The sequence below is a fragment of the Zingiber officinale genome, chromosome 8B (assembly GCF_018446385.1).
Source record: "Zingiber officinale cultivar Zhangliang chromosome 8B, Zo_v1.1, whole genome shotgun sequence".
Classification (NCBI taxonomy): Eukaryota; Viridiplantae; Streptophyta; class Magnoliopsida; order Zingiberales; family Zingiberaceae; genus Zingiber; species Zingiber officinale.
In genome coordinates, this window is record NC_056001.1 from 595,401 (window position 1) to 620,242 (window position 24,842).

The following is a 24,842-nucleotide window of genomic DNA, read 5'->3' on the forward strand; positions in this document are numbered from 1 at the left end:
CCAACATGACTAATAATCATGTGGCAATTGGAGATGAGAGAATCGCTTTTTATCACAAAAATAAACCTGAGCACAGTTACCAATTGGCTGAATGTTGTTTTTTTAAATAAATATATTGGAAAACAATTAATTATGTGAACTCGCATTTTCAGCATGAGTTATCAATTAACAAGTGCAGAGTTACAGGTTGAAAACAACATTGTAGCATTCCTACGTTGAATGTTTAATGTTTTCTAAAAAGAATATCCAATAACTGTATGTTACAAACAAAGGTTAACCTCCCCTTCCATTATAATAAAATGATGATTATGCTCATCCTAAATATCTCTTACAGTCTTCAGATTATATGAAAAGAGATAAATCACAACATCAACTTATATGCGACCGCCAAATTGACCTCCACTTTAAGTAGTTACAGATGAAGGTTTCTGAAATTTCTTAATAATCCGAAGGTAGAACTCCCATGATGGATCACTCTCTGTTATTGCGCTTTGACCAAAAGGATGGTCTTGAATGTACATTTGAACATTGTCAGTCATTACAAGTCTCTCCAAATAGACACGCAAATCTCCTCCTGGCCCTGTATGTATTACAATTAAAACTATGTGGAATGGACAGTGCAAGTAAACATCAAAAGAAACTAGCAATATAAGTGGTGAGTTACCCAAGGAATTGTCAGTTTTATCCATGGAGTTGAATGAAGGTGGGAAAATAGCACTGTGTGGCTTCAGAAAACAAAAACACCAGTTATGACTAATGCAAAATCTGGGGTGCAAAGGTCATCTTACATGGAAGTTGTTTAAAAGACATCCTTACAGGGTTGCATATGGCTTTGCAAGGAGAATCGTCCACAAGCAATGTGTTTGAAGGCGAGTACTCTCCCTTTTTCCATGGTAGACCATGCTCATTGTTCCATAATCTCTTTAGTTCCTTCAGGACCAATGGCTTATGCCTATTCTCAATGGTTCTATACCCAGTATCTGTGCACTTTGACTTGTCCTGAACAAAGAGATGAATAGCACAAATGAAATGTTGTTATAAACTTTACTAAGAAAATAAATAAAGTCTATAGTCTTCGAAAGTAGTTAATAACTTGTAAGCATGCACAAATAAATTTTAAAAGTAACCATAATTAATTGAAATTATCAAACCTAGGGGTTCTGCAATGAATAATACAACTACCAAAACTATTAGCCTGCCTGTAAGACAAGTAAATATGATACAGATGAAACAATCCTCTGGCAATCATACAAACTTCTGGATGGGAGTACGATGAGAGATTTTGACCCAGGAAAAGATGTATCTAAGGCCTCTTAATTAAGGTACATCATTTTCTATTTTTCAACTAGAAGGTCAATTGAATTAACAGTTTCAACATGAATGATCATGAGAGAAAAAATTTGTGCACATTTTAATAACTTGTAGGTATCATGTAACAATTGCACTTAACTAGTTCAGAAAACCTGTGGTTGCTGGTTTGATATTCAAGGATTTGAAGATTTTTATTATTATTTTTGATATTTTTTATTTTTGATATTTTTTGTTTTTTTTAATATTTAGGATATTTTTGATAATTTTTATCTTTTATATTTTTGAATTTTGAGTCAGTTTAGGGATTTTAAGATTGTGAGTGTGTTAAAATATTATCCTTCCTGTTAAGATTTCTTTCATTTCTTTATAAGTTAGAAATTGTTATCTATGTGTTAAGATTTTTTTTTCTTTATTTGTATCTTAAAACAATTATTTGGGTTGATGTAAGAGAAGGTTTTTTTTTGTTTAATAATATTTTTGTTTATTTTTCTATTTCTGGGTATTCCTCTTCGAATCAACTGGTTGTAGCAAATTGATCTCTTTAAATCCCATGAATGATCATCGTTGTCGTGATCGTGGTCATGACAAATAGGATACGATTGAGGAAGCCTCACATATCTCATCATCTAGTAAAGAAAAATCTTAAAAGTCAATAAATTCACTTATCATGATTCTGGTTCCATTTTCAAAAATCCATATCACAGTCGTGCTCAGTTCGAGGAAAATCGTAATCAAAAGGAATGGTATGAAGATATGGGTTTCCAATTGATCTTCTCGAGTTTTCTAGTACGTCACAGATCCAGGAATTCGTTGATTGACTTAACGAAGTGGAGATAATTTTTTATTACGAGGAAGCACTTGATTAGGTCAAAGTAAAATTAGCAGAGGTCAAGCATGGGCATGGTAAGAGCAATTGCGACGGTCACGAGACCGACAAGACAAGGTCAAGATCGGAGATTAGGAGACGAAAAAAAAAGATGAAAAATCACTTTCTTCCCTTTAGTTACACTCAAACTTTATTCTAGGGAAGATTAGGTTTCGCCTTGGAGGACAATAGCTTCAACGCTCGAGATGACATGGACAGATTCAAAGATGACATGGAGGAAGAATTTGACCCAAAAGAGTACCAAGATGAAGAAGACCCTGACGAAGAGGAGATAGACCCAAATGAAGCATTGATCGAAAACCAGACGCCTACTTTGTCTAATGACAATATGTAGTCTAGTTCTTCTATTGACGAAGCCCTAATCGCCATCGTCTCGCCCTGTGTCGATCCGATGCCCCATGTTTCTTCGCAATTTTACATATTCAATCAAAATCCCACACCACCCAAAAGTCCTTTGATGACCACAATGCCAGAATGATCCTCATGGGCAAAACAGCTGTTTAATGCATTTCTATGATCAACTCCATGTGGCTGAACATCCGTGATGCTTTATCTCTTATTTTGATAAGAGCACAAGGTGAAGCAATTATATTGGAGATTAAAAGGATATCAAGCATTTACACAAGCGTGTGGTGTTCTTGAGGCACTAGAACCTTTAAATTCTTTCTTGGCATCCTTGTGCAAATTTACTATCAATATTCCCAATAAAGAAGAGAAGAGAGGAGGATCAATGCCTCGATAGAAATCCACTGGATTTTGGAAGCATGTCTGCCTCACCTTATTGAATCCCTCCTCCTCTTATTAATCAACGGTGATCTCCATGACTGCCCCACGAAGAGTACCTCGCCTTCAACCTAGTCGAGGACGAAGTCAACTCCCTCACCACTTGCTCTTCCACGCCTTCGATGGCCAACTGCAAGAGTGTGCCCTCAAACCCATCGCAGAAGTCCACGCCCCCTTCCAGGACTTGCTCGATCAAGGACTATTCTGTTGGGGTGCAACTTGGTAGGCCTCAAGAAGGTCAACAGGCTACACCAGAAGGCTGTGATTCCCGACCACCTGGCAGAGGCGATAGCAGAGGCTTCGGCGAGGGAGGTTGGATGGAAGGGGCCCTTGGTGGTCTTCATTAACTCACACAGTGGGAGGCGACATGGCTCTCTTCTCAAAGGCCGACTACAAGACCTGATCAACGAGGACTAGGTATTTGATTCAAGATTTAAAATTTCGATCCGTGTCGAGATTTTGGTCTCAAACAGGAATAATACGATTTTGGTATCGTATCGTATCGTGCCGATACGATTTCAGTATTTATTTATTTATATATAGTAATTATAAGATAAATATGTTTATGATGCATATAAAAATAAGTTATATATTGATTTTGTATAAATTCTCAATTATTGAACAACTTAATATTGTTAGAAAAAATAATTAAATATAATTTTCTTTAAATAAAATTGATCTATCAATAACTTAATTAAAATTGATTTATCTATAATAATAAGTATATAAATTAATACAAAGATATATAATAATTATATAAATTAACTATTTATTCATTTAATTAATTATTAATTAAATAATATATATTTTAACTAGTAAAAAAATATAAAATAATAAAAAATTACCAAGAATATAAATCTAAATTATTAGATTTTTTTAAATAAAATTTAAAATAATACAAAATAATAAAAAAATATTAGAATATAAATAGAATTATTATATTTTTAAAAATTTTTAAATGAAATTTAAAATATTAAAAAATAAATTTTTAGAATATTAATTAATAAAATTTATTAAATTTATTTTAATTTTAAATATATTTTTTATCTATTTAATTAGGATAATTTAATTAGGATTTATAAAAGCTTGTTCGAAATATCACACTTACCTTAAGAATTGTTTAAATTAATTAAATAAATAAAAAAAGAAAAAAAAAACCCTGACGCAAGGCGAGGCCCAGCGGATCGAGGGGAGGACGAGGACGTGTCCAACGACGCAAGATGCATCATCGGACGAGTCCGACGACACCAGAGGCGTCACCAGACAGATCCGGAGGCACCGGAGGCGTCGAATGCTTCCGCCGGTGCCAAAGGCGTCGCTGGAGGCGTCCCATGACGCCTTCGACTCCACAGGTGGTGTCCCATGCCGAAGGCGTCGTGAACGCTTCCAACGCCTCCGGAAGAGTCCCGACTCTTCCGGCGCCGCTGGGGCGTCTCGCAACTCCTCCGACGTTGCCTACGACGACGTCGAGACGAGGACGCCTCCGGTGCCGATTTCGGTCACCTGACGGAACTGTAAAAATCGTCCGTGTCGGGCGGCACAGAACAACATTTCATTCTCTGATTTGATCTTTACAAAGCCTTAAAATTTTGTTCAGTATGGTTTGGCATGCTTGGAAAGGATGGCCGATCTAGGTGATGATTGTGCAAAGGCTACTCATGAAAATATGAGAGTCATGGTTGCAGGAGGTGATGGTATAGTTGGTTGGGTGTTAGGAAGCCTCGGGCAACTTTATGAAGAGAACAGAGAGTCAAATCCTCCAACTGGGATCATTCCTCTTGGAAAAGAAAATGACCTGTCTAGGAGCTTTGGTTGGGGAGGTTCATTTCCTTTCACATGGTGGTCGCCTGTGAAAATGTCAATATACAAGGTAATTACTAGTCCAATTTGCCGTCTCGATAGCTAGCACATTGTTGTCTCAGTTCCTGTTGGAGACTTGATCGAATTGCCATACTGTCTCAGACATCTGGGTGAAAGTACAATTATACAGGATGGGTATATTGAAGGTCTCCAACCTGAAAGGGTTTCTTGATTTGACGGAATCTTCTATAATTATTTTAGCATAGGAATGGATGCTCAAATTGCATATAGTTTCCATCATCCGAGTGATGAAAAACCATATTTTGCACAAGGACCATTAACAAATAAGCTGACATCTGGGTGACAGTACATTTATACAGGATGGGTATATTGAAGGTCTCCTACTTGAAAGGGTTTCTTGCTTTGATGGAATCTTCTATAATTATTTTAGCATAGGAATGGATGCTCAAGTTGCATATAATTGCCATCATCCGCGTGATGAAAAGCCATATCTTGCACAAGGACCATTAACAAATAAGCTGATTTATACTGGTTATACATGCAAACAAGGATGGTTTTTTACACCTTGCATCAGCAATCTTATACCTCAGAGTGTAAATATATCAACACAGTTTCAGAAGAATGTTTATTTGTTCAATTAGTCCTTATGATAATGCCCAGTGGTAGTAAGTAAACCCTGCATAGTTTTGTTTTTATGAAACCTTGCAATGAAAAATCATCCTTAAAAGAGAAAACGAAGATTCAAAATGCATCATAGAGGATGAACAAACCATTGGAAATCACTCAAAATGCTACTAATACTCAAATCTATGATGTGTATGTATTCTAGTTAAAAGCCATGTGATGTAGAAGTAAAGGATGTTCCCTATATATCTACTTTTGCATCAAAGGTCTTTAAACAACAATTACTAATGTTTCTCCTATTATTTTTATTGTGAATGAGAAGCAAAACCTTAGAATTGTCATTAACCGTGGAGGTTAAGCTACAAAAAAAAATTGACTCAAAATTTCAGAAAATATAAATCATAAAATGGTTGAAAGTCTCAACAATATGCACGTTATACTAAATTTAATCACTAATGTACATTCAAGAAGAAAGTTTTGAGATCACTTACCCAAATAAATAATAGTTTATGTTTCCAATTTCTCATGAGATAATCAACCACTACATCAACATTTTTTCTGCAGATAGTAAAACTGAATTATAAGTGCCACCTGCATAAAGTGAAGCTTACTGGTTGCCTCATTATGAGAAGCTTGCATTTGATAAAATTTTCAAGCATTAAAATTGAAAGACACGAATAGTAGTCATACCTCATTCTTGAGGACCAAACACCAACATTAAATCTTTCAAAACAAAACTTCAGAAAGTCTTCACAGAAGGGCCTTTTAAGAACTGACACAAGATTCAAATAGAGCTACCATCAGCAGTTACAATTGGTAACCAATGAAACAAGTACAATCACAAATGATAACCAAATCAACAAAATATTTGACCTAAATTTTCTCCAACTCTTGTATATGACTTTTGAGTTCTCCGACGATATAAAACGATGTCAGCAAGTAATCCATTCAGATCGAGAACAAGAAGCTTTTTCCTAGATGTGCTCAACAATTTTTCTGTGGTCAAAATAACTGCCAGATTAACACTCTCATCTTGATTCTGGGTCACATCAGAAGGAGTATCATCTTTCTCCTGACCAGTCAATGCATCAGCGTGAGTATTTTCACAGTTCAGAGCCTCAGTTCCCTGAGTAGCTACTCCATCTTTAATATCTAACCTACACTCTTCCCCACAAAATTTAGCTGATATTTCATTATGGACAGCTTCATTTTCTTTCTGGAATGAGAAACAAGCAGAGTCTTCATATGGATATGGTCGACCATGCACACTCATCCCTTCTTTCAGGCCAATAGTAAGTAATCTAGGGGCTCCTACAGAAATAGATTCACAATGATCCTTGCTAGAATTATTCAATGATCTCCTGTTCGTATGCCCTATTGCACTACTGGGACTGACATCTGCAGCTATGCCACATTCAATATCTGTAGTTGGATTAAAATCATTTGAAGCAGATACTATATCAGAAACATTAGCATCTGACACAGTAGCAGCAGCTGATTTAATGCCATAATCAACACCACCATAGCTCCTTTGCCTTCCCTCATCCTTCCCACCTTGGCTAGAATTGGTGAATACAGACTTGCTTAAGCTAGCAGACATCTCAGATGATCTGTTGATTTTGTTAGGTGTGGCCTGATTAGAACACTTATTGGAATCACTCTTTTTGACACTGCTTTCAGGATGCACATCTCTTTTTATTTCGTCAGCAAGATGGAAGTCACGAGGTTTCCTTTTCCTCCACCTACTCCTCCGTATTTTTCTATTTGCAACTTTGGGTGATGATGATGATCCATTTCTCAAGGATACTGTGTTGTCACATCCATGGGTGACTGAAACCAAATCTGAAATCCTAGAACATGAATTGGAAGCCTCAGTGCCCAAGGATCTATTCTTCCTATTCCTTTTGTATCTCCGACGACTTTTATTTCCATGAGATTGGGTCTCTTCAGTGACTCTAGAGACAACAATACCATCTTCATAATCCCTACTGTTTGCTTTATTCTTTGAGTTGGTTACTTGGGTATCATGTGACCTTGATTGACTATTGTGACTCCTCGACCCAATTGTGCTACCAGAGACTGGGGAAGAGCAACTGCTATCTGGAAAATTTCTTTTGTTAATATGATTTCTTCGTCTCACTCTTCTCAAGCGTTTCTCCACTGTATCCCTTCTCTTTATTCTTGAATGTGATAGATGACCTACAGCATCAATTGATCAAAAAAAAAATTTCTTATTTGACTAGGTTGCTGATGAAGCACCGAGAGTTATATATGAGAATGCAAGGAACCAAACAGATAGTGATTTCAGGAACAAAAATGACCAGAACAAATTGGACTACATAATCAAGCTGCCATGTACCTAGATTGCCAGATCTTTGACCTGCTTTAATTAGTCTCTAGTATGTTTCAAAGAACATCATGTGAGATAAACAGACATCACTTTGAATAACAAAGGGGTGTTATGATGCAAAGACATGACAATCCTTCAGAAACAATGTAGGTACCGTATCCTACATCAGTGATCAAGGTAAGAGACACTTAAACTTGAACTGAGTTTACAGATTGAACTAAATTGCAGAATGATGGTCAAGGTTTCAAACATAATTAGGAACAAATATTACAGAGCACCCTTTCATTCATATCTTACTCTGTACAAAGATGTATGATGATAGGCATTTCTATCTTTGTGAGGACATCGTCTCATATCCAAAAGTATTTATATTTGAAATGACAATTATTCCTTCCCCTTTTCCATTGTGTTGGAACATCCCACCAACCCATTTATCTAAGTTCCTTTCTTAGAGGATAAGGTAAAGATCTCCTTAAAAGTTCATTTCAAGAGTGGTGATGTTCCTACATCTAACATCATACAAGTACAACTTCCACGTTGACTATCTATACAAAAAAAATAAATTAATCAGAAAGAAAATAAACAAGAGACCAACACAACAAATATATCAAGCCACGGATTCAGCAGCAAAGAGATCAACTTCAACTTTACAAGAATTTACAATCAATAAACTTTCCAAGAACTTACAATCAAATAAGTGCTTCAGATGAAAGAAAAACAGGAAAACAGAACTACCAGGGTTAGATTGGACAGGCAGAACGGATGAAGAAGGAACGAAGCGAGATAACAAATCTCTAGTAGCCAGAGTAAGAAGCATAATTTCACAAAATAAAACGGGTTCATACGTGCGATAAGAATTAAAGCAGAGTAAAACTATATTCACTTCGATCTACCGGAAGCCAAATTGTTGGAAAGTGCAACACTGGAATCGCTCAAGAGATAGGAAAAGAGGGGAGGGTATCCTCGCTCACCTGAGTCAGGGCATTTCCGCTTCACCATGAGCTTCCTCTACCCTTTTCTCCGTCGAGGTTTCGTTGGTTCGAGACGAATCAAATCAGACCTAGGAGGGGGATCTTGTTATCAGAGTTGGATTGGCCCGGGTCCCGTAACAGCTTTGGCTTTTATCAACCGTCAAAGATTAATCAAACGGTGCCTATACTTTCTCGCTTATTATAATTAGCCTTGGCATAATGGCATTGGACCGGCCCATTTCCTCGCTCCGGCCATGCCGTAGCGTCGATTAGGTTTTTTTTTTTTTTTTGTAATCCAATCGATTAGGGTTTTTTAAGCTTATAGAAAAAGGTCAAAGAAAGAATGGTTTACTCATTCCATATTATTTATCTAATAAGTTTAGATAATTTATTTATAAATAAGCATATAAAAATACTTTATTAGTAAAAGAATTATTAATTCTAATAATAAATTTCACGATGATCTATTTTAAAGTATATTAAATCCATCTCATTTAGAGAGCATCCATATTAGTTTATATAAAACTAATTATTATCCTAAATTTTATATTTTTTAAGTCAAAAAATCATTTTTCCTCTCAATTCTGTAACTACTACAATATTTATCTTTAATAATAAAAATTTTTATTATAAAAATAAAATAATATTTCTTTTCAATATATTCTTTTTAAATTCTCTATTATTACAAATATAATAATAATAATAAAATAATTAAAAATAAATATAATAAAAAGTTTAGGATAGCTGAAATAGTATGTAGTAAAAAATGATTATCTAAATTTAATAAAATAGATGATTTAACTCAAATTTTAGAGATATGATAAAGAAATTGGTATAGATACTCTTAGCATGTAATGTTAATGGTGGGTTGAGGCCTTCCTTTCGATAGCTTTAACATTTTTATTATTTGTTTAGTAATTTAAATATTTAGTTCTTTGACCCGATTAATTATGGAAATGATTAATCCATTCTCACAAAAAATTTTCATCAGAGATAAATCAGGGAATACTTGCGGAAACTCATTCAAGCAATTTGTCATTCAACTAGTGCACCACAAGTGAAATTCGAATCATAGATGTTTGATTAATCGGACTTAACCACTGTACCTTAACCCTGAGACAATTTTAATATTTAAACTTTAGGTTTTAAATCATGTATTTTATTTTAAAATTATCAAATTATATACCGATTTCTCAAAATATTCATCAGTTTATAGCTACTTATCTCAATTTTTTAAATTATCAATGTTTTAAATTTATAATTTCTTTAATTATTTTGAGTTAAAACTGTTAATATGAAATTTTCATCAATTAAATAGATTCATATGTCACTATCATCCACTCAATCTCATCCAGTAGTATGAGGCGTATTTCAGGTGCACAGGTTGAACAGCCTAAACAATGCAGAAAGAGAAACAGAATAAAAAAAAAAAAAGTAATGCTTATGCTTGAGTTGAGTTATTTTGCTGTTTGCGTAGATTTCAAGATCGAGGCAAAGATATGTCTGCAAAGTTTGTTACAAGTATTAGCCACTACCAAGTTTTTTGATATCTCAAACAAACTACACTTTAAACAACTAGAAAAAACAATAACAGGCTTTGCATATACAAATTACCAATGTCAAGAAGACACGCCAGAAACTCCAAAATCTTGATACCTCTTTGCTCAGGGTGACTACTTTCTAGTAGCAGGTGTTAGGATCATCCCAACTCAGTGGAGATGAAATTTACTCTGGAACCTCAAAAATCTTCCAAAAAGATGTTAAAAATGGTGAAACAAATCCTTACACCGTGCGATATTCTCTTTCAGTAATTGACTTAATTCTGCCTTCTTCGTACTCTGATGCATCCATACCTTCTTTAGGAGGGAAACCACGAACTCTAGCAAGTAACCACTGGTCAGTGACTCCACAATTAATTGCATACTTGATTGAGTGTTCCAAGTACCCCTTGTCGGTAATTAAGTCAGGTTGGACTGTTAACATTCTCATCAGTGCTGAAAAAGAAGAAAGATATCAGAAAATGTCGCAATTCACTTAAAGTGCTTCAGGAGTTGTGTTGCTATATTTAACTGGAAGAAGAAATGAAACGATAGTTAGTAATGGTGATTTGACAAGAAATATAAACTGCAATATCGTTTGCTTGTAACCTAAATTAAAAAGAACAAAAACAAATGCAAAGGGTATTGTGTGCTTTATTTTGAACTAAATAAATGCTGAGTGAATGTGCCATGTTAATGAAAAGGGAATAAAATCCATACCAGCAACCATGGCATCACCAGATGCTGACATGTCACCTGTGAAGGGAGTAATAGGGGCATCCTCCATCCCATGAACTGATCCATTGGCATCTGCTGTATAGTAGTGTACTTTAGAAGTTCCATTTGTCATAAAAAGGACCTTGAGGTCTTCGTGCCATAACTGCATAACCGTTTCTGATTTGTGGTGAATAAATTTAGACTTGTCGTTATCCTTGGTATCAAACTTCTCCAAAGGCTCAATACCACAAAGAAACTCAAGTTCTTGTTTGGTCAATTCAATTACATTGGCATGCTTCCATGCTTCCTGTATAATGGCTTTAGTTTCTTCACTAGATTTCCAAAGTGGCAGAGGGAGGTTAAGATCAAAAAATATGACACCCCCAAATTTCTTGGAAACTTTGATGGCTTGCAAGGTTGTAGATCTCATGTTTTGGTCAAGCAAAGATGAAGAATTAAAATAGAACATTTTTGCCTGCAACAAGAACATCAAATGATATTTCCATTGCACAATAATGAGGTTAAATGCATCAACAGACAAGTTTAACTAAATGCTTTACCTGAAGGATCAATTGCAATGTTTTATATACACCTTGTGATATAAATCAGTAGAAAGGAAAAACTTCAAATAAAGTTAGGATCCTTGCTTCATGTAGTCATTTGCAAACCTAACTAAAATATAACTATTTTCTTTAGTACAAACAAAAATATAACTATTTTCCTCGGTATAAACATTGAATGTAGATCAGTCAATTTCCCAACATTCACAGAAGAGTTGTCAATTGGATCTATCGGGTGGAGAGTATACTATGTAATGATCTTTATCATAAGCCATCAATAGAGAGGTTAAATCTGTTAAGTTATTTTTCTTAATCAATTAGAATCTACAATTCTTTGCGAAGGGGGGAGACTTGGTGCAACGGTAAAGTTGCCGCCGTGTGAGACCTAGAGGTCACGAGTTCGAGTTTTGGAAACAGCCTTTTGCACAGTAGGGTATCGACCCTTCCCCAAGATCTCACATTGGCGGAAGCTTCATGCACCGGACTATTGTTTTAATTAGAATCTGCAAAACATCATCCATGATTGATAAACCATCGTTCAAAGAAGAAATAGATTTGAATCACTGTTATAAATGCAAGATCAACTAATTGGATTTTTCTTTTAGTTTTATTTGCGGATGGTAGGCACTGTAAGTAAAAGAATTCTAAACATTAGATTCTAACCAAGTTGAGATCTCCAGAGACAAATCTTCCAAATGATTACCAGATTGCCTATTTATAATAAACCAAATATGACTTTCAAGCTAGTTTGTTTTGTAGTAGAAAGAGATCGTATTCTTTTCAGAACAACCCTAATCTAGTACATTGCAGTGCTGTTTTAACTGACCACTTAAATGTGCCACTGGCACCATAGTTATACAAAAATTACAGCTACATCATTTGAGTCCAGAACATCCGTATTCTATTCACATGGGTAGCTTCATAGCTCCAACTAATCAAAATGTAAATTAGATGGAACAAGCAAGACAAAACCATCATGTTCCCATATTAAACATCGACGACAAGGCTTAAATATAAGATCTACTGGTTACTGGATGTTATTTATGATAATTAAACCCTTTACAATAATTTTTCACCTAACTACATGGATTGAAACAGGACAATTTTGGCTATATGCAAGCAATTAGTAGCCTTACATCCAGATTGTTGACTTCATATCTACAGCAAATCATAAATTAATTCTTAGAGAACATATTATAGAAAGCATAGATGGACTACGCTTCCATGTCCCATAGCATGACTTAGTTTACCTGGAGTTCATATGTTGATGCAATAATAACTCTTGATGAAACCAACAAGAAGGGAAGATTTAGTCATTGAACGAGTACTAAGAGTAAAAATGAGAAAATTTTGTGTTAACTAACTACTTAGATGCACTCAAGTAAGTGATATCTGAAAGTAAAACGTTTTTAGAATCCAAAGGAATAGTTTTGTTAATTTTAATTTTGTGACATGAAATAGTTCTGCAATCAAGTGATTTTCTGAGAATTTCATAGCTTGCCAGGTTCCATCCAGATAGAAATCAGATACTAGCATTACCAAATTATAAAAACTGAAGAACAACAGCATGGCCAAGTGGTGATACCTCCTTTAGGGCATCAATATCTATGTCGGAGCTCAAAAAACTATCCTCCGCGCAAGGTCTTGAGCAACTCACTTTGAGGCCCCCCCTTCTAGAAATTTTCATGTAGGATAGTGCTGTATACCTTGAACTATCAAGTGTGATAGAACGAGTTCGTACATTATTTATGTTTAAATGATACAACATGTTCTGACCATATTCATCATCCCCAAGTTTTCCCATGAATGCAACTCGACCACCTATAGCAGCAAGAGCTATGGCAACACTGGATGCTGGCCCTCCAGGCGCTCTGAAAAATTTCTCTGGTGACCAAAACATGTCCTTCATTGACTCATGTATATCGTGGTTTATCAATCTATTAGCTGACCTTCCAGAAGGTAAGAATGAATACTGTGCAGCTCCAAAGCAGCAAACAAGAGGAGGCCAAGCATAAGTGTGACTAATATCCTCACCATCATCATCTGCTATTTGCAGCTCTTGCTGTTCTCTATTTGACAAATCTGCCTCTGTGAGGTTGTTGTGAATAGTAAGTTCTTTCAAATTCACTTCTGTCAATTCAGTCTTTTTAGAAGACCTCCTACCAGCTCTTTTCACAGTTTTCTCCTCTTGGGAAATTGGTAACTGACTAACTGTATTTATCAATATATCAATATTAAGATCTGTATAAATAATTTTCAAAACCTCCTGAATATGCTCTGTTGCAACAGCAACTAAATTATATTTGAGGGATAACAATAGCTGCATTACATTTTGAAATACCAAAACTAAGATAAGAAGAATGAAACTGTAAAAATATAGTAGGGAGCATACCTTTCTTCCTGGGTTTTCTTGTCGTTTTCTTAGAATCTCCAGATGGCACTAAAGTAGAACTCTCTTCAACCGTACTACTGACCGTTTCCATAGGACTTTGTTCTAGATTATCAGCTGGAGTTTTCTTTCTGCTACGCCTTGGAGTACGTGGAGTGGCCTTAGATCCTTTTCTAGGACTCACCATGTTGCTTTTATCTTCCTCGCCGAGTGCTTGAGATTCTCCCCTGGAGACTGCTGAGATACCCTTCTTCTGGAGTCTCAAACAAGTAATATCATGTATGCTTGATCGAGAAATAATAAGTCTACAATCTGAGAGGTCCCTGTAAGATATATAATGTCATTGCAAGAATACCCTAGAAATTTCTAAGACACTCAATCTCAAGTGTCTCCCTCTTGAGTTCTCTCTCTGCTCTAAGAATTATGATATGTTGAAAGTTCATTACGTTGTAAAATTTGAAGCCCTCATATTTTGAAACAAAGGTCACGATTGCTGACAATCGTAACTAAGGAGGCCAATATTGAAAAGAAAGAGATTCTAACTCCTGCCTCAACCTTAGACGTTATCTAAAAGGGTGTCGACTACCGAAGGGATGCATCAACAAAGTCCAATGATTACAATTGAAAGCTACGTCAACTATCCAAAAATGTGTCAACTAAGTTTGACAACTATGCATCAAAGGCAACTAAACCATAAGGTTGACTCTGACTATCTGAATGGGTACGTTGAATAATTATTGAGTCATCAACTACCAGAAGAGGTGTTATCTATTTTGAAAGGACATGAGAGGTGACTAAACTACCCAAAGAGGCACTTTGACTACCCAAGTAGGCACATCAATCTAAAATGGTGCCTTAACTACCCAAAGGGGTATGTTTATAAATTGAAAATTTGTGATCTTCATCATCAGTCCACTCTTTTGAGCCACTAACAAGACAATGACTAACCATCAGAAGGACAGAAGATAATCAATCTAGTGTAATAAAAAAGTAAGTGCTGACTTAGTTTTATGTGAGATAATAAATAATAATTATTTTTGGCATTCTTTCAGTAATTGGAGATATATATTGACAACTATGAAAAACAAATCCATGACCATGATATAATGCAATCAAAAAGTGATTTGTGACAGTAAAATTCAGAAGAAATTAACAGAAGAAATGAGAGCACTACTGGTTTCTCCTTTTCTTTTTGCTCGAAAACCTGTGCTTCTAGTTATTGGTACAACTCCCTCATGATAAATATCTAAAAGAGTTGAAGATAACAACTGGCCTTCAGAAATTTTTTTCCCTAATTATCTGATATTATGTCTAACAAATTATAAAACCCCAAAACTAAATGATTGTGAATGAAAGTGTGGGGGAAAAAAACTAATCGGATGCAAGAGCAAGAAAATATAATTTTGAGGCTGAGAGGTTCAAGAAGGACAAGTGTAACTCTTGGGTGCATATGGTGGCCTAATTAAGTAGGCTAAACTGTGGAACTCAGGACGACTATAATTTGGAAATAAACGAACGAGAATGAATTGGACCTGAGAAAAGGGCGAGGGCAAGTCGAGAGGAGACACGCCATTGTTTCGAGCAGCTGTTTCAACACGCGCCTTTATCTCCTTCGCCGAATGCAAAACCTCGTCTTCTGGGGCTCTGGTGGCGGAGATTTTGCAGCCTCCGTCGATGGGTTTTCAACTCCTGTAGCTATCCGCCGAGGGAACGGTGAAAAAAGGAAAACAAGAATCAAAATAGATAATTTCATCTGAAATGACTACTTTGCCCATTATCTTTTCAAAAGAGCCCATCCGATTCTGCATATTTTGTTTATGGACACAAACGCCCTTAACAATATTAATAAAATATTTGACAGATTTGTAAGACACACACACACAAAAGAAGCCTCTCCTTCTATGTGTAATACGATAAAATCATAACACATATATAATTTATACTTTGGTTAAATTAAATCTCTTTTTTAAATATTTTTGATGATAAAAACTTACTCAATTAGATTTAACACAACAAAAATATATACTTTTTTTCTACTTCATTTGTCTCATAAATTCAAAGCACAATTTATGATAGGTAAATTCAAAATATGATTTATGTATATTTCAAAATAAATAAATATATATAAGGATGTGAAATGATACTTACCTCTACTTATCTCCGCGACGACTGTCCGCAACCCAACTAGAGACCCACGTGGATGAGATCAAGTCAACAATAGGTAGGTAAATGATACTTGCCTCTACTCTTCTCTTTCTCCGCCTCTCTCTTCTTCATAAAATTATACTTCCTCGCTGTCACGACTTCTTCTTGGAATTTCTCCTCTTCCTCAGACCTGCGATTTCCAGCCTCCATTCTCCGTTTCTAACTGACCTCCGCGACGACCTCCGCGACGATGACCTCCTTCTTCCTTCGAAACGACCTCCTCCGCGACCAACCTCCTTCTGTGAAAGACGAGTGAGTTTTTACCTCCGCATAGTCCTAATTTTGTGGAGAAGAGAGAGGTAGAGAAGGAGAGACCTCGTTGTTAGGGTTGTTAATTTCTTAGCCCAAGAGCAACCGACGACCTTATCCTTCCTCCTCCACTGACCTACCTCCCTCCACAACCCTCAACCCTAATTTCTCTTTCTCATTCAGAGTCAAGTAGCAACAAGGTGAGAGCAGTTTGTGTCCTATTGTATACAGATATTGGACATGAGCTAATATATATTATTTTTGGACACAAACTGCTCTCACCTTGTTGTATACAAATAAGGTATACAGAGTCAAGTAGCAACAAGGTCCGCAAAAATAATATAATTGTATAATATGTATTATTTTTGAGATAATTTGTTCTTGAACACCCAGATATTGGCTCATGTTTAGAAAGAATCATTGTAATTAAACTGTACATACATGTATCTATAAGTGTTTAGAAAGAATGTTGATAGGAGAGCTTGTAAAAAAGTATCTAGCAAGGCTGTTTTTGAAATGTGTGGAGGTTATGCATACAAATACAAACAATTTCATGCAGACATATTGTTCACTTTTCAGGGCTTGTGCTCTGTTTCTTTTCTGGTTTATGTTATTAACTTTTCTCTTAATAAATGTAGGTAAAGAAACTATTATGGCAGAAGGAAAATTTGATTCAAATGAGATGAAGGATAACATCGACCATGCGCATCAAGACCCATCTCCATCTATCATCGAAGAAGTCAAGCTACCTGAGATTGGAATTATATTTTTCTTTGAAGAAGAAGTTCGTACTTTTTATAATTCCTATGCTACCAATGTTGGTTTTGATATTTCGAAATTAGGTGGTAGGAATGAAGATGATGAAAAAAGAAAAATATTTTTCTATTGGGTGTGCCAAAAATCGGAAGAAAATATCTCAAGATAAAAATGTTTTACACCCTCGATCTTATAGTAAGACAAATTGCAAAGCTAAAATTAATGTAGCTATTCGAAATGATGGGAACTTTGTTATAACTAGAAGGTTGAGGTTAGGGGAAGGAGATGCTGAAACTTTGAGTAATTATTTTTGTCGCATGCAAAGTAGAAACTCAAACTTTTTTTATGTGTTGTATTTAAATGGTGAATCTCGAATAAAAATTTTTTAGGGGGCACATGCAAGATGTAGGGCTACGTATAATTACTTTTATGATGTCGTGACTTTTGATACAATTTATTTGACTAATAGTTATGACATGTCTTTTGCTCCATTTGTTCGGGGTGAATCATCATGGACAATCTATTTTGTTGGGATGTGGATTAATATCAAGTGAAGACTCAGCAACATTCACATGGTTGTTCAACTCGTGGTTGACATGTATGCACAAATATGCTCCAAAGGCTATAATCACGAACCAATGTCGTGCAATGGCAATCGCAATTGAAGAGGTATTTCCGAATTCTCATTATCGTCTATGTCTTTGGCATATTATGAAAAAACTGCCAGTGAAGTTAGGTGGTCATGTTCAATACAAAATGATAAAGAAATATTTGAAGACTATTGTTTATAACTCGCTTACAGTTGATGAGTGTGAGGAGAATTGGTTAAAAATGATCGAGGAGTTTAAGTTGGAGAACAATAATTGGTTGAAATCTTTGTTTGAGGAACAAAATAGATGGATATCTGTGTATGTTAAAGATCACTTTTTGGCTAGTATGTCCACAACTCAAAGAAGTGAAAGTATGAATGCATTTTTTTTATGACTATATTCATTCTAAAACATCTTTGAAGCAATTTGTTGAGCAATATGATAGTGCATTGAAGAAGAATATTGAGAATGAAAAAAAATGTATTTTGTTTCTTTTAATTCTATCATGTCAGTTATTTTTGGTCATTCTATTGAAAGACAATTTCAAAATGCCTACACTAACAATATATTTAAGTTGTTCTAAGATGAAATAAGAGGGTTGATGTTTTGTGATGCCTCTTTGTTGAGGGAAGAAGGGACAACTTTAATATTTGAAGTAGTAGAAAATATGTTGGAAAAGAATGGACAACCTGAAAGAGAAGTTTCATTTATGGTACATTATACCGAGTTAGATTGCCAATTAAAGTGTGTGTGTCGTCTGCTTGAGTTCCAGAAAATTTTATGTAGGCATGTGATCAAAGTGTTGATGAGAATGAAGGTTATTAAGGTTCCTACGAATTATATTATAGACCGATGGCGCAAAGATATTAAGCGTGGGTATCAAAGCATTAGTAACATATATATATGATGATTATGGTTGTGGTGGAAAAAGACTTCAGTATAATACTCTCACCCTATTGATGCAAGAGGTTCAACAACTTGGAGCCAAAAGTGACGAGATTTGTTCTGTTTTGGTGGAAATCATGAAAACCACTAAGGAAAAACTTATTATTGCTATGGAAAATGGACAATCAAGGGTTGAACAACTTAAAGAAGCGTCTACATCCGGGGCAAAAGTGATACACTCTCCATTGAAAGTAAGAACCAAAGATCGTCCACCCACAAAGAGGAAACGATTTAAGTTTGAACAAATTGTGAATAAATCACTTGCAAAGGCCCGAAAGAAGGTATGTGATGCATATAATAGATACCTAAAGTAATTGTGTGTTATTGTTTTGTACAAGTACATTCATGTGGTTTTAGCTAGTTTAAAGTTTGTTTATAATCTATCTTGCAGCTATGAGTGTTGATTTTTGGCCGAAGATGAAATGAAAATTTAGGTTAGTTAATGAAAATGCTTGATATCATTGGCTTTGTTTTCCATTTCCATGCCATTGGGCAAAGATTGCAAGTAGAATTTTAGTATAGGTTAGTTAATGAAAATACTTGATATTGCTCTCTGTAAATAACACTATAATTACATTTTCAGTACAAGGAGTTGCTGGTTCTGATCCCAATAGTGGTTTTAGCTAGTTTAAAATTTGTTGTAGGGAGTTGCTGGTTCTGATCCCAGTAATACAAGTTTTATTTACTAGCACTGCCTTCTCTAGAGACTTTTGGAAGAACATGGATCCTGTTTTGCCTCTGTTACGTTAGACGATTTATCTGAAGTTGCAGCTTCTAAAGTTGCTGGTTTGGAAGAACATGAAATTTTGTTAAGTTGCTAGTTCTGAAGTTGACATGAACTTTTGGAAGAACATGGAATTGCTATTAGCACTGTTAAATTGCTATTAGCACGGTTATTCTACTTGTAATGTAATTGTTTCTCTTTTTGGCTTAGTTTATCTTTTTGATGCTTGAATTTATATCCTATGTTAGCTGGGAGTTTTGTAGGTTTGTGAATCAAGAAACCAATTGTTGATGTGTTGTTGAATTTGTATCCAGGCTATTAAACTGGACTTGATTTCTCAAAGTACAGTGAAATTTATTTCATGTTATTGGTGCAATCTGTTATTTCTATGTTGTTGATTTAACATTGTTGATGTTCCTCTATAATATTTCCAACTCGGTTTCAAGTTATAGACAGATTGTTGTAACTATTCAGATTGCATCAGCAAATAAACCACCTCAATGTAGAAATTTCATGTCATAGTTCATTGAGACCTTCTTGGTCAAGTAGAAATCATGATTGCAAGTAGAATTTTATAAGGCTTTGTTTTCCATTTCCAGACAATTGGTGGTTTATTCCAGTGCAACTTTATAGTATATATATTAAAGTTGTGTAAATATGTTGTGATCCAAGTTTTCTTTATCTAAATTGTGATAGGACCTTTGCGTTCGGCTAGGGGGGGGGGGGTGAATAGCCTTTCTTCAATTTTTCACCTACAACTTGTTAGCGAAAGCAAATAGAGAGAAATGAAAGACAAGACAAATAAGAAAACAATGATAACTCCTTGGTTTACTTGGTCTCCACCTCCTTGAGGTGACTAATCCAAGACACACACCCACACGATCAAACTCCAATATTAACTTCTCCTTCTCGTTATCACAAACGAAGGTAGAAAAACCTTCACAAGGTTGCCTCTTCCTCTTACAAGATGAGATCTAGGCTTAGGAGGAAGAGACTCAAAATCTATCACTTTGAAATCACGTAGAGAGCTCTCTTTTTGCTTAGTACAATGAATATTCAATCGTTGTTTTTGCTACAGTGCATCTCCCCTTTTTATTTGTCTTCAAAAGTAGTCATTTCTCACGTGATTGTCGTCGTCGATCGATTGAGCACATCTCCAATCGATTCAAATATAGTCGTTGAGCGCTGTCACGATCGATTGGGCCAACACTGGATCGATTCAGCCGCAAACTTCATAGTACAGAAGTGGATTCAATCGATCGGTCGATCGATTGGTTACCTCCAATAGATTGGTTGATCGATTCAAAATCGCACTGCTTCTTCGTGCAGAAACCTTGTGAGTCGATCGACTGATCGATTGGTTATCTTCAATTGATCGGCTGATCTATCCAAGTTCGCACTGTGTCCTTACGTAGGAAGCATGTGAATCGATCGGCTGATCGATTGGATTCCTCCAATTGATCGGCGGATCGATCCAAGTTCCCTTCTGTGCTCTCACGCAGAGGCTATCAATCGATTGGTTTCCTCCAATCGATCGGCTGATCGATTTAGCAGTATTCTGTTCCATAGTTATGCGCCTCAATCGATTGATTGCTGGTTTCCCAACTAATACCTCGTGCCAGATGAACGCATCCCTGGACTTTCTTGCCAAGACTTTAGTTCTCGACCTTCTTGGACTTCTCTTGCTTACACCTGGTCTTCTGACCTGCAAGGGCTTTTCCTGCCAAGACTCCAGTACTCGACCTTCTTGGACTTCTTCCTGCAAAACTTGTAGCACACGTTAGATCCAAACGTATTAACCTAAACTTAAATAGTTGTCAACACATTGAAAACATCCATGGCATGATTGCACCAACAATCTCTCCATTTTTTGATGTTTGACAATCTATTTGAGTTTAGGTTAATTTCAAATACACCATAATAATAAGATGATAAGCAGTAAATAGCAATAAGCATGAGCTAACAGTAAATGACAATATTATTATTAACTACGCATAAAATTCATCTTACTTGATCATAAGCAATAATAGCAAATTCATATATGACTAAGCATGAATCTCCTTCCTAATTAAGCATAAACTTCAACTCTCCTTCCTAATTAAACATAAACTTCAACTTACTTCTCCCCCTTTGTCAAATATCAAAACAAAAACTCCCCCTTAATTGGTGCATTAAACAAACACGATACATCCGAGGGGTACTCCTCCTAAAGCACACAAGTATCAACTTAAGATAACAATCTGGATTCGAAAAATGAAAGATAATAAAGAAAAGCAGTATATCATACATCCAAAATAAAGTGAAGTTCACAAAAGGGACTTCACAACAAACATCCACATAACGGACAAGATCACATGTCATAGAGATACAAAGAATTCAAAAGTATCATCTCCCGAAGGAATATAAACAGGATCAAAAACGTCGATAGGATCAGAAGGAGGGGCAGATGTAGTAGGAGGAGTAGGAGCATCAGCAGACGCAACAACATCCTCGGGAACATCCGCAGCAGGAGGAACAGATGGAGACGGGTGACGCGTTACCCAAGAGCTCACTAAACCCACCAGAGTATCCAGAGTCGCCTGCATCGTATCAACTTTGGTGGTCAGGGCAGCCATCTCCATATGCAGCTCCTCAAGACGAGTATCCACAGACTCCTCGACTGTCAGAGAATCAGGTTCTGCAATATCCTCTTCGGCATCAGTCGCCGCAGGAACTAGTGCCTGTGCGGCCCCCCTTTGGCGAGCCCTGGGTCCCTCTCCAAGAGCACGCCTATCGCGCCATTGGACTCCCGCTGGACCAACCTCTAATCTCGTCTTCATGAAAGAGCGTGAAGAAATCTGAGAGTAGGCAACGGTCATGGGCTCCAGCCGCCCCCGAGAGACATCTATCTTCAAGAACTCCAGCCAGTCAGTGATGAGATGACCGAAAGGCATGTGAATCATCTGCTGCACAGGCTGAGTAAAATGAATGATGCAATAAAATATATTTAGAGCAATGTTGATGTCAAGGGAATATCGTATGGCATATAATACAAACATGTGAGAGGGTCGAAGAGCGGCTAAAGCACGTGAGACAATGGGAAAGAGACAGTTAATGACCACTTTAAACAGGGCGGCATTCTCAGCCGAAAATGCAAGAGAAGAGAAAGTAGTGATCTGTGCATTTGGCCCGTTGGGACGAGTACGACCAAAAAGGGCCTGATGCATAGATGCAATGCTGATATGCTCAAATGGTGGAGGCAACTCATCAGGCAGTGTGGGATAGAAAACAAAATCATTTTCGGATGGTAGACACCCTAGAAAGGACTGAAGGATCGCATAGGAAAAGTCCAAACTTTGCTTCGCAACGCGAGTACGATAGTTGACACCATCAGAAGTGTGCAAGTTGTTATAGAATTCAGAAACAAGACTGACATTTATACTCCTCTCACAAGAGAAAATTGACTCAAGTTTATAGTGCTTGAAGAGGGAATAGATATCAAAGCAAGAATCCTTGTAGAATTGAAGATCAACATACCTAGGGGTTATAAGTTTGAAGGTATGTTTGCTAAAAGCCTGTTGCATAGCAGCATTAGGAAATCGTTGATCGGTGGGAGGTAATGGGCATGATGGTGGTATGGACGACCCCTCGCCCGATTCACGAACTTTTTGTTTCTTCCTATTCATACGAAATGAAGAAATGCAATGTGACAGAGGATGCAGAGCCATGCAAATGATGCAAGAACAGTGAATAAAAGGCAGACAATGCAATGCATGAGTGAAATGCAATGCACCACACAAAACACACAATAGGTATATTAGCAATCTAGGTTTAGAAGCAAGAGGCAAAGATAAAATGAGATGAGAGTGAAGAGATTACTTAGGGTTCAGGGTCCTCATTGCTTATGGACAACGTAGAGACGAGGAAGAAGAAGCGGCTCGTTCGTCAAGAGAGGAGAAGAGGGGTTGTCACAACTGTTGGTGCAACCTTAGGTCAAGGTTGACCTGGTTAACCTGACTCGAGTTGACCTGACTCGAGTTGTATTTTGATGTTTGACTTAGGAAGATTGTTGGTGCAACCTTAGGTCAAGGTTGACCTAGTTGAGTTGTATTTTGATGTTTGACACTCGTAGAAGAGTTGTATTCTTGATATGGGACAAGAATAGATGTTTGGGAGATTATTGGTGCAACCGTAGGTCAAGGTTGACCTGGTTGACCTGATTCGGGAAAAAGTCCAAGTATGGAGACTTGGCAACGGAAAAGTCCAAGCAGGGAGCTTGGCACTGGAAAAGTCCAAGTATGGAGACTTGGCACTGGAAAAGTCCAAGCAGGGAGCTTGGCACGCGAAAAGTCCAAGTATGGAGACTTGGCACGGGAAAAGTCCAAGTATGGAGACTTGGCACTTGAAAAGTCCAAGTATGGAGACTTGGCACTGGAAAAGTCCAAGTATGGAGACTTGGCACGGAGAAGTCCAAGCAGGGAGCTTGGCACGAGGGAAAGTCCTAACTGGGATGTTAGGCAGTTGGAAAGTCCTGGTGAGTGAAGCCAGGCAGTAGGAAAGTCCTAACTGGGATATTAGGCAGTGTGGAAAATCCTGGTGAGTAAAGCCAGGTGAAAACCCTAGTGAGTGAAGCTAGGTGACAGTCCTGGTGAGTGAAGCCAGGTAAGGGAAAATCCAGATGGATCAAGGGTGATCGGACATCTGGTGTTGGAAAGTCCAAGTAGATTAAGGGAGTGATCGGATACTTGGCACAAAGAGGAAAATCCAGATGGATCAGAGATGATCGGACATCTGGTGTGGAAAAGTCTAAGTGGGTCAAAAGGATTGACCGGACACTTAGCGGGGAGTGCTAGCAGGTCAAGGGAGTGACCAGATGCTAGGGATGATGTACCAACAGGTCAAGGTTGACCAGATGTTGGTGTGGAAGCCTTAGGTTTAGGGATGAGAAGTTTGGATCGGTCTGGTGACCGATCCAGTGATACTGCGTTTGCCCTGATCGGTCGGCAGACCGATCAGGCATAGATCAGTGGCTGAGGAACCGAAGCCTGATCGGTCTATGGACCGATCAGGAGACGCCGATCAGACGAGGGACCGAAGCCTGATCGGTCTGTGGACCGATCAGGAGGTTCCCTGATCGGTCCATGGACCGATCAGGAATCTAGCCGTTGCGACGCAACGGCTAGTTCTCTGCTCTTCTTCTTCGCAGGTATAAAAGAGGGCTACAGGACTTCGGTGATCTCTCTCCTTCTGCTACTTCTTCTTCCTTCTGGAAGTTCTCTCCTGCCTGAAGCTTCTGCTTCTTCTGGTGCTCCGAGCTTTGCTGAGCTCCACCTTGTCGAAGCTTCGCGTGAGCTTCATTCCACGACTGGATCAGCTGCTGCTGAGTTGCTTGTTGCATCTGTCCGTGAAGTTGCTACTTCATCCGGGACCCCAGTCGACGAGAA

General features: G+C 37.1%; 2 protein-coding genes across 2 annotated transcripts; both read right to left on the bottom strand.

Moving 5' to 3' along the window:
- Positions 1-207: 207 nt before the first annotated feature.
- Positions 208-8,887, bottom strand: LOC122015334. Its single transcript, XM_042572167.1, has 7 exons — positions 8,747-8,887; positions 6,299-7,624; positions 6,116-6,197; positions 5,917-5,983; positions 817-999; positions 665-725; positions 208-580 (listed from the first exon to the last, which is right to left on the bottom strand). The coding sequence occupies exons 1-7, from the start codon at positions 8,772-8,774 to the stop codon at positions 405-407; spliced, it is 1,923 nt and encodes a 640-aa protein (XP_042428101.1). The 5' UTR covers positions 8,775-8,887; the 3' UTR covers positions 208-404.
- Positions 8,888-10,198: 1,311 nt separating this feature from the next.
- Positions 10,199-15,659, bottom strand: LOC122015346 (fructokinase-like 2, chloroplastic). Its single transcript, XM_042572185.1, has 5 exons — positions 15,483-15,659; positions 13,954-14,273; positions 13,147-13,772; positions 11,005-11,476; positions 10,199-10,740 (listed from the first exon to the last, which is right to left on the bottom strand). Exons 1-5 carry the CDS (start codon positions 15,521-15,523, stop codon positions 10,529-10,531), a joined length of 1,671 nt encoding a protein of 556 aa, XP_042428119.1. The 5' UTR covers positions 15,524-15,659; the 3' UTR covers positions 10,199-10,528.
- Between the last annotated feature and the right edge of the window lie 9,183 nt (positions 15,660-24,842).

What these genes read in the sequence shown, in the direction of transcription:
- LOC122015334 (XM_042572167.1), bottom strand. Translation starts at nt 8,774, where the DNA reads ATGGTGAAGCGGAAATGCCCTGACTCAG. An exon ending in ATAAACTATTATTTATTTGG is followed by an intron (nt 1,000 to 5,916) that starts GTAAGTGATCTC and finishes CTCTTTGTTCAG; the next exon opens with GACAAGTCAAAGTGCACAGA. An exon ending in TAAAACTGACAATTCCTTGG is followed by an intron (nt 581 to 664) that starts GTAACTCACCAC and finishes TAATACATACAG; the next exon opens with GGCCAGGAGGAGATTTGCGT.
- LOC122015346 (XM_042572185.1), bottom strand. Translation starts at nt 15,523, where the DNA reads ATGGCGTGTCTCCTCTCGACTTGCCCTCGCCCTTTTCTCAG. An exon ending in ATATTGATGCCCTAAAGGAG is followed by an intron (nt 11,477 to 13,146) that starts GTATCACCACTT and finishes TTCTTGTTGCAG; the next exon opens with GCAAAAATGTTCTATTTTAA. An exon ending in TGGTGATGCCATGGTTGCTG is followed by an intron (nt 10,741 to 11,004) that starts GTATGGATTTTA and finishes CTTCTTTTTCAG; the next exon opens with CACTGATGAGAATGTTAACA.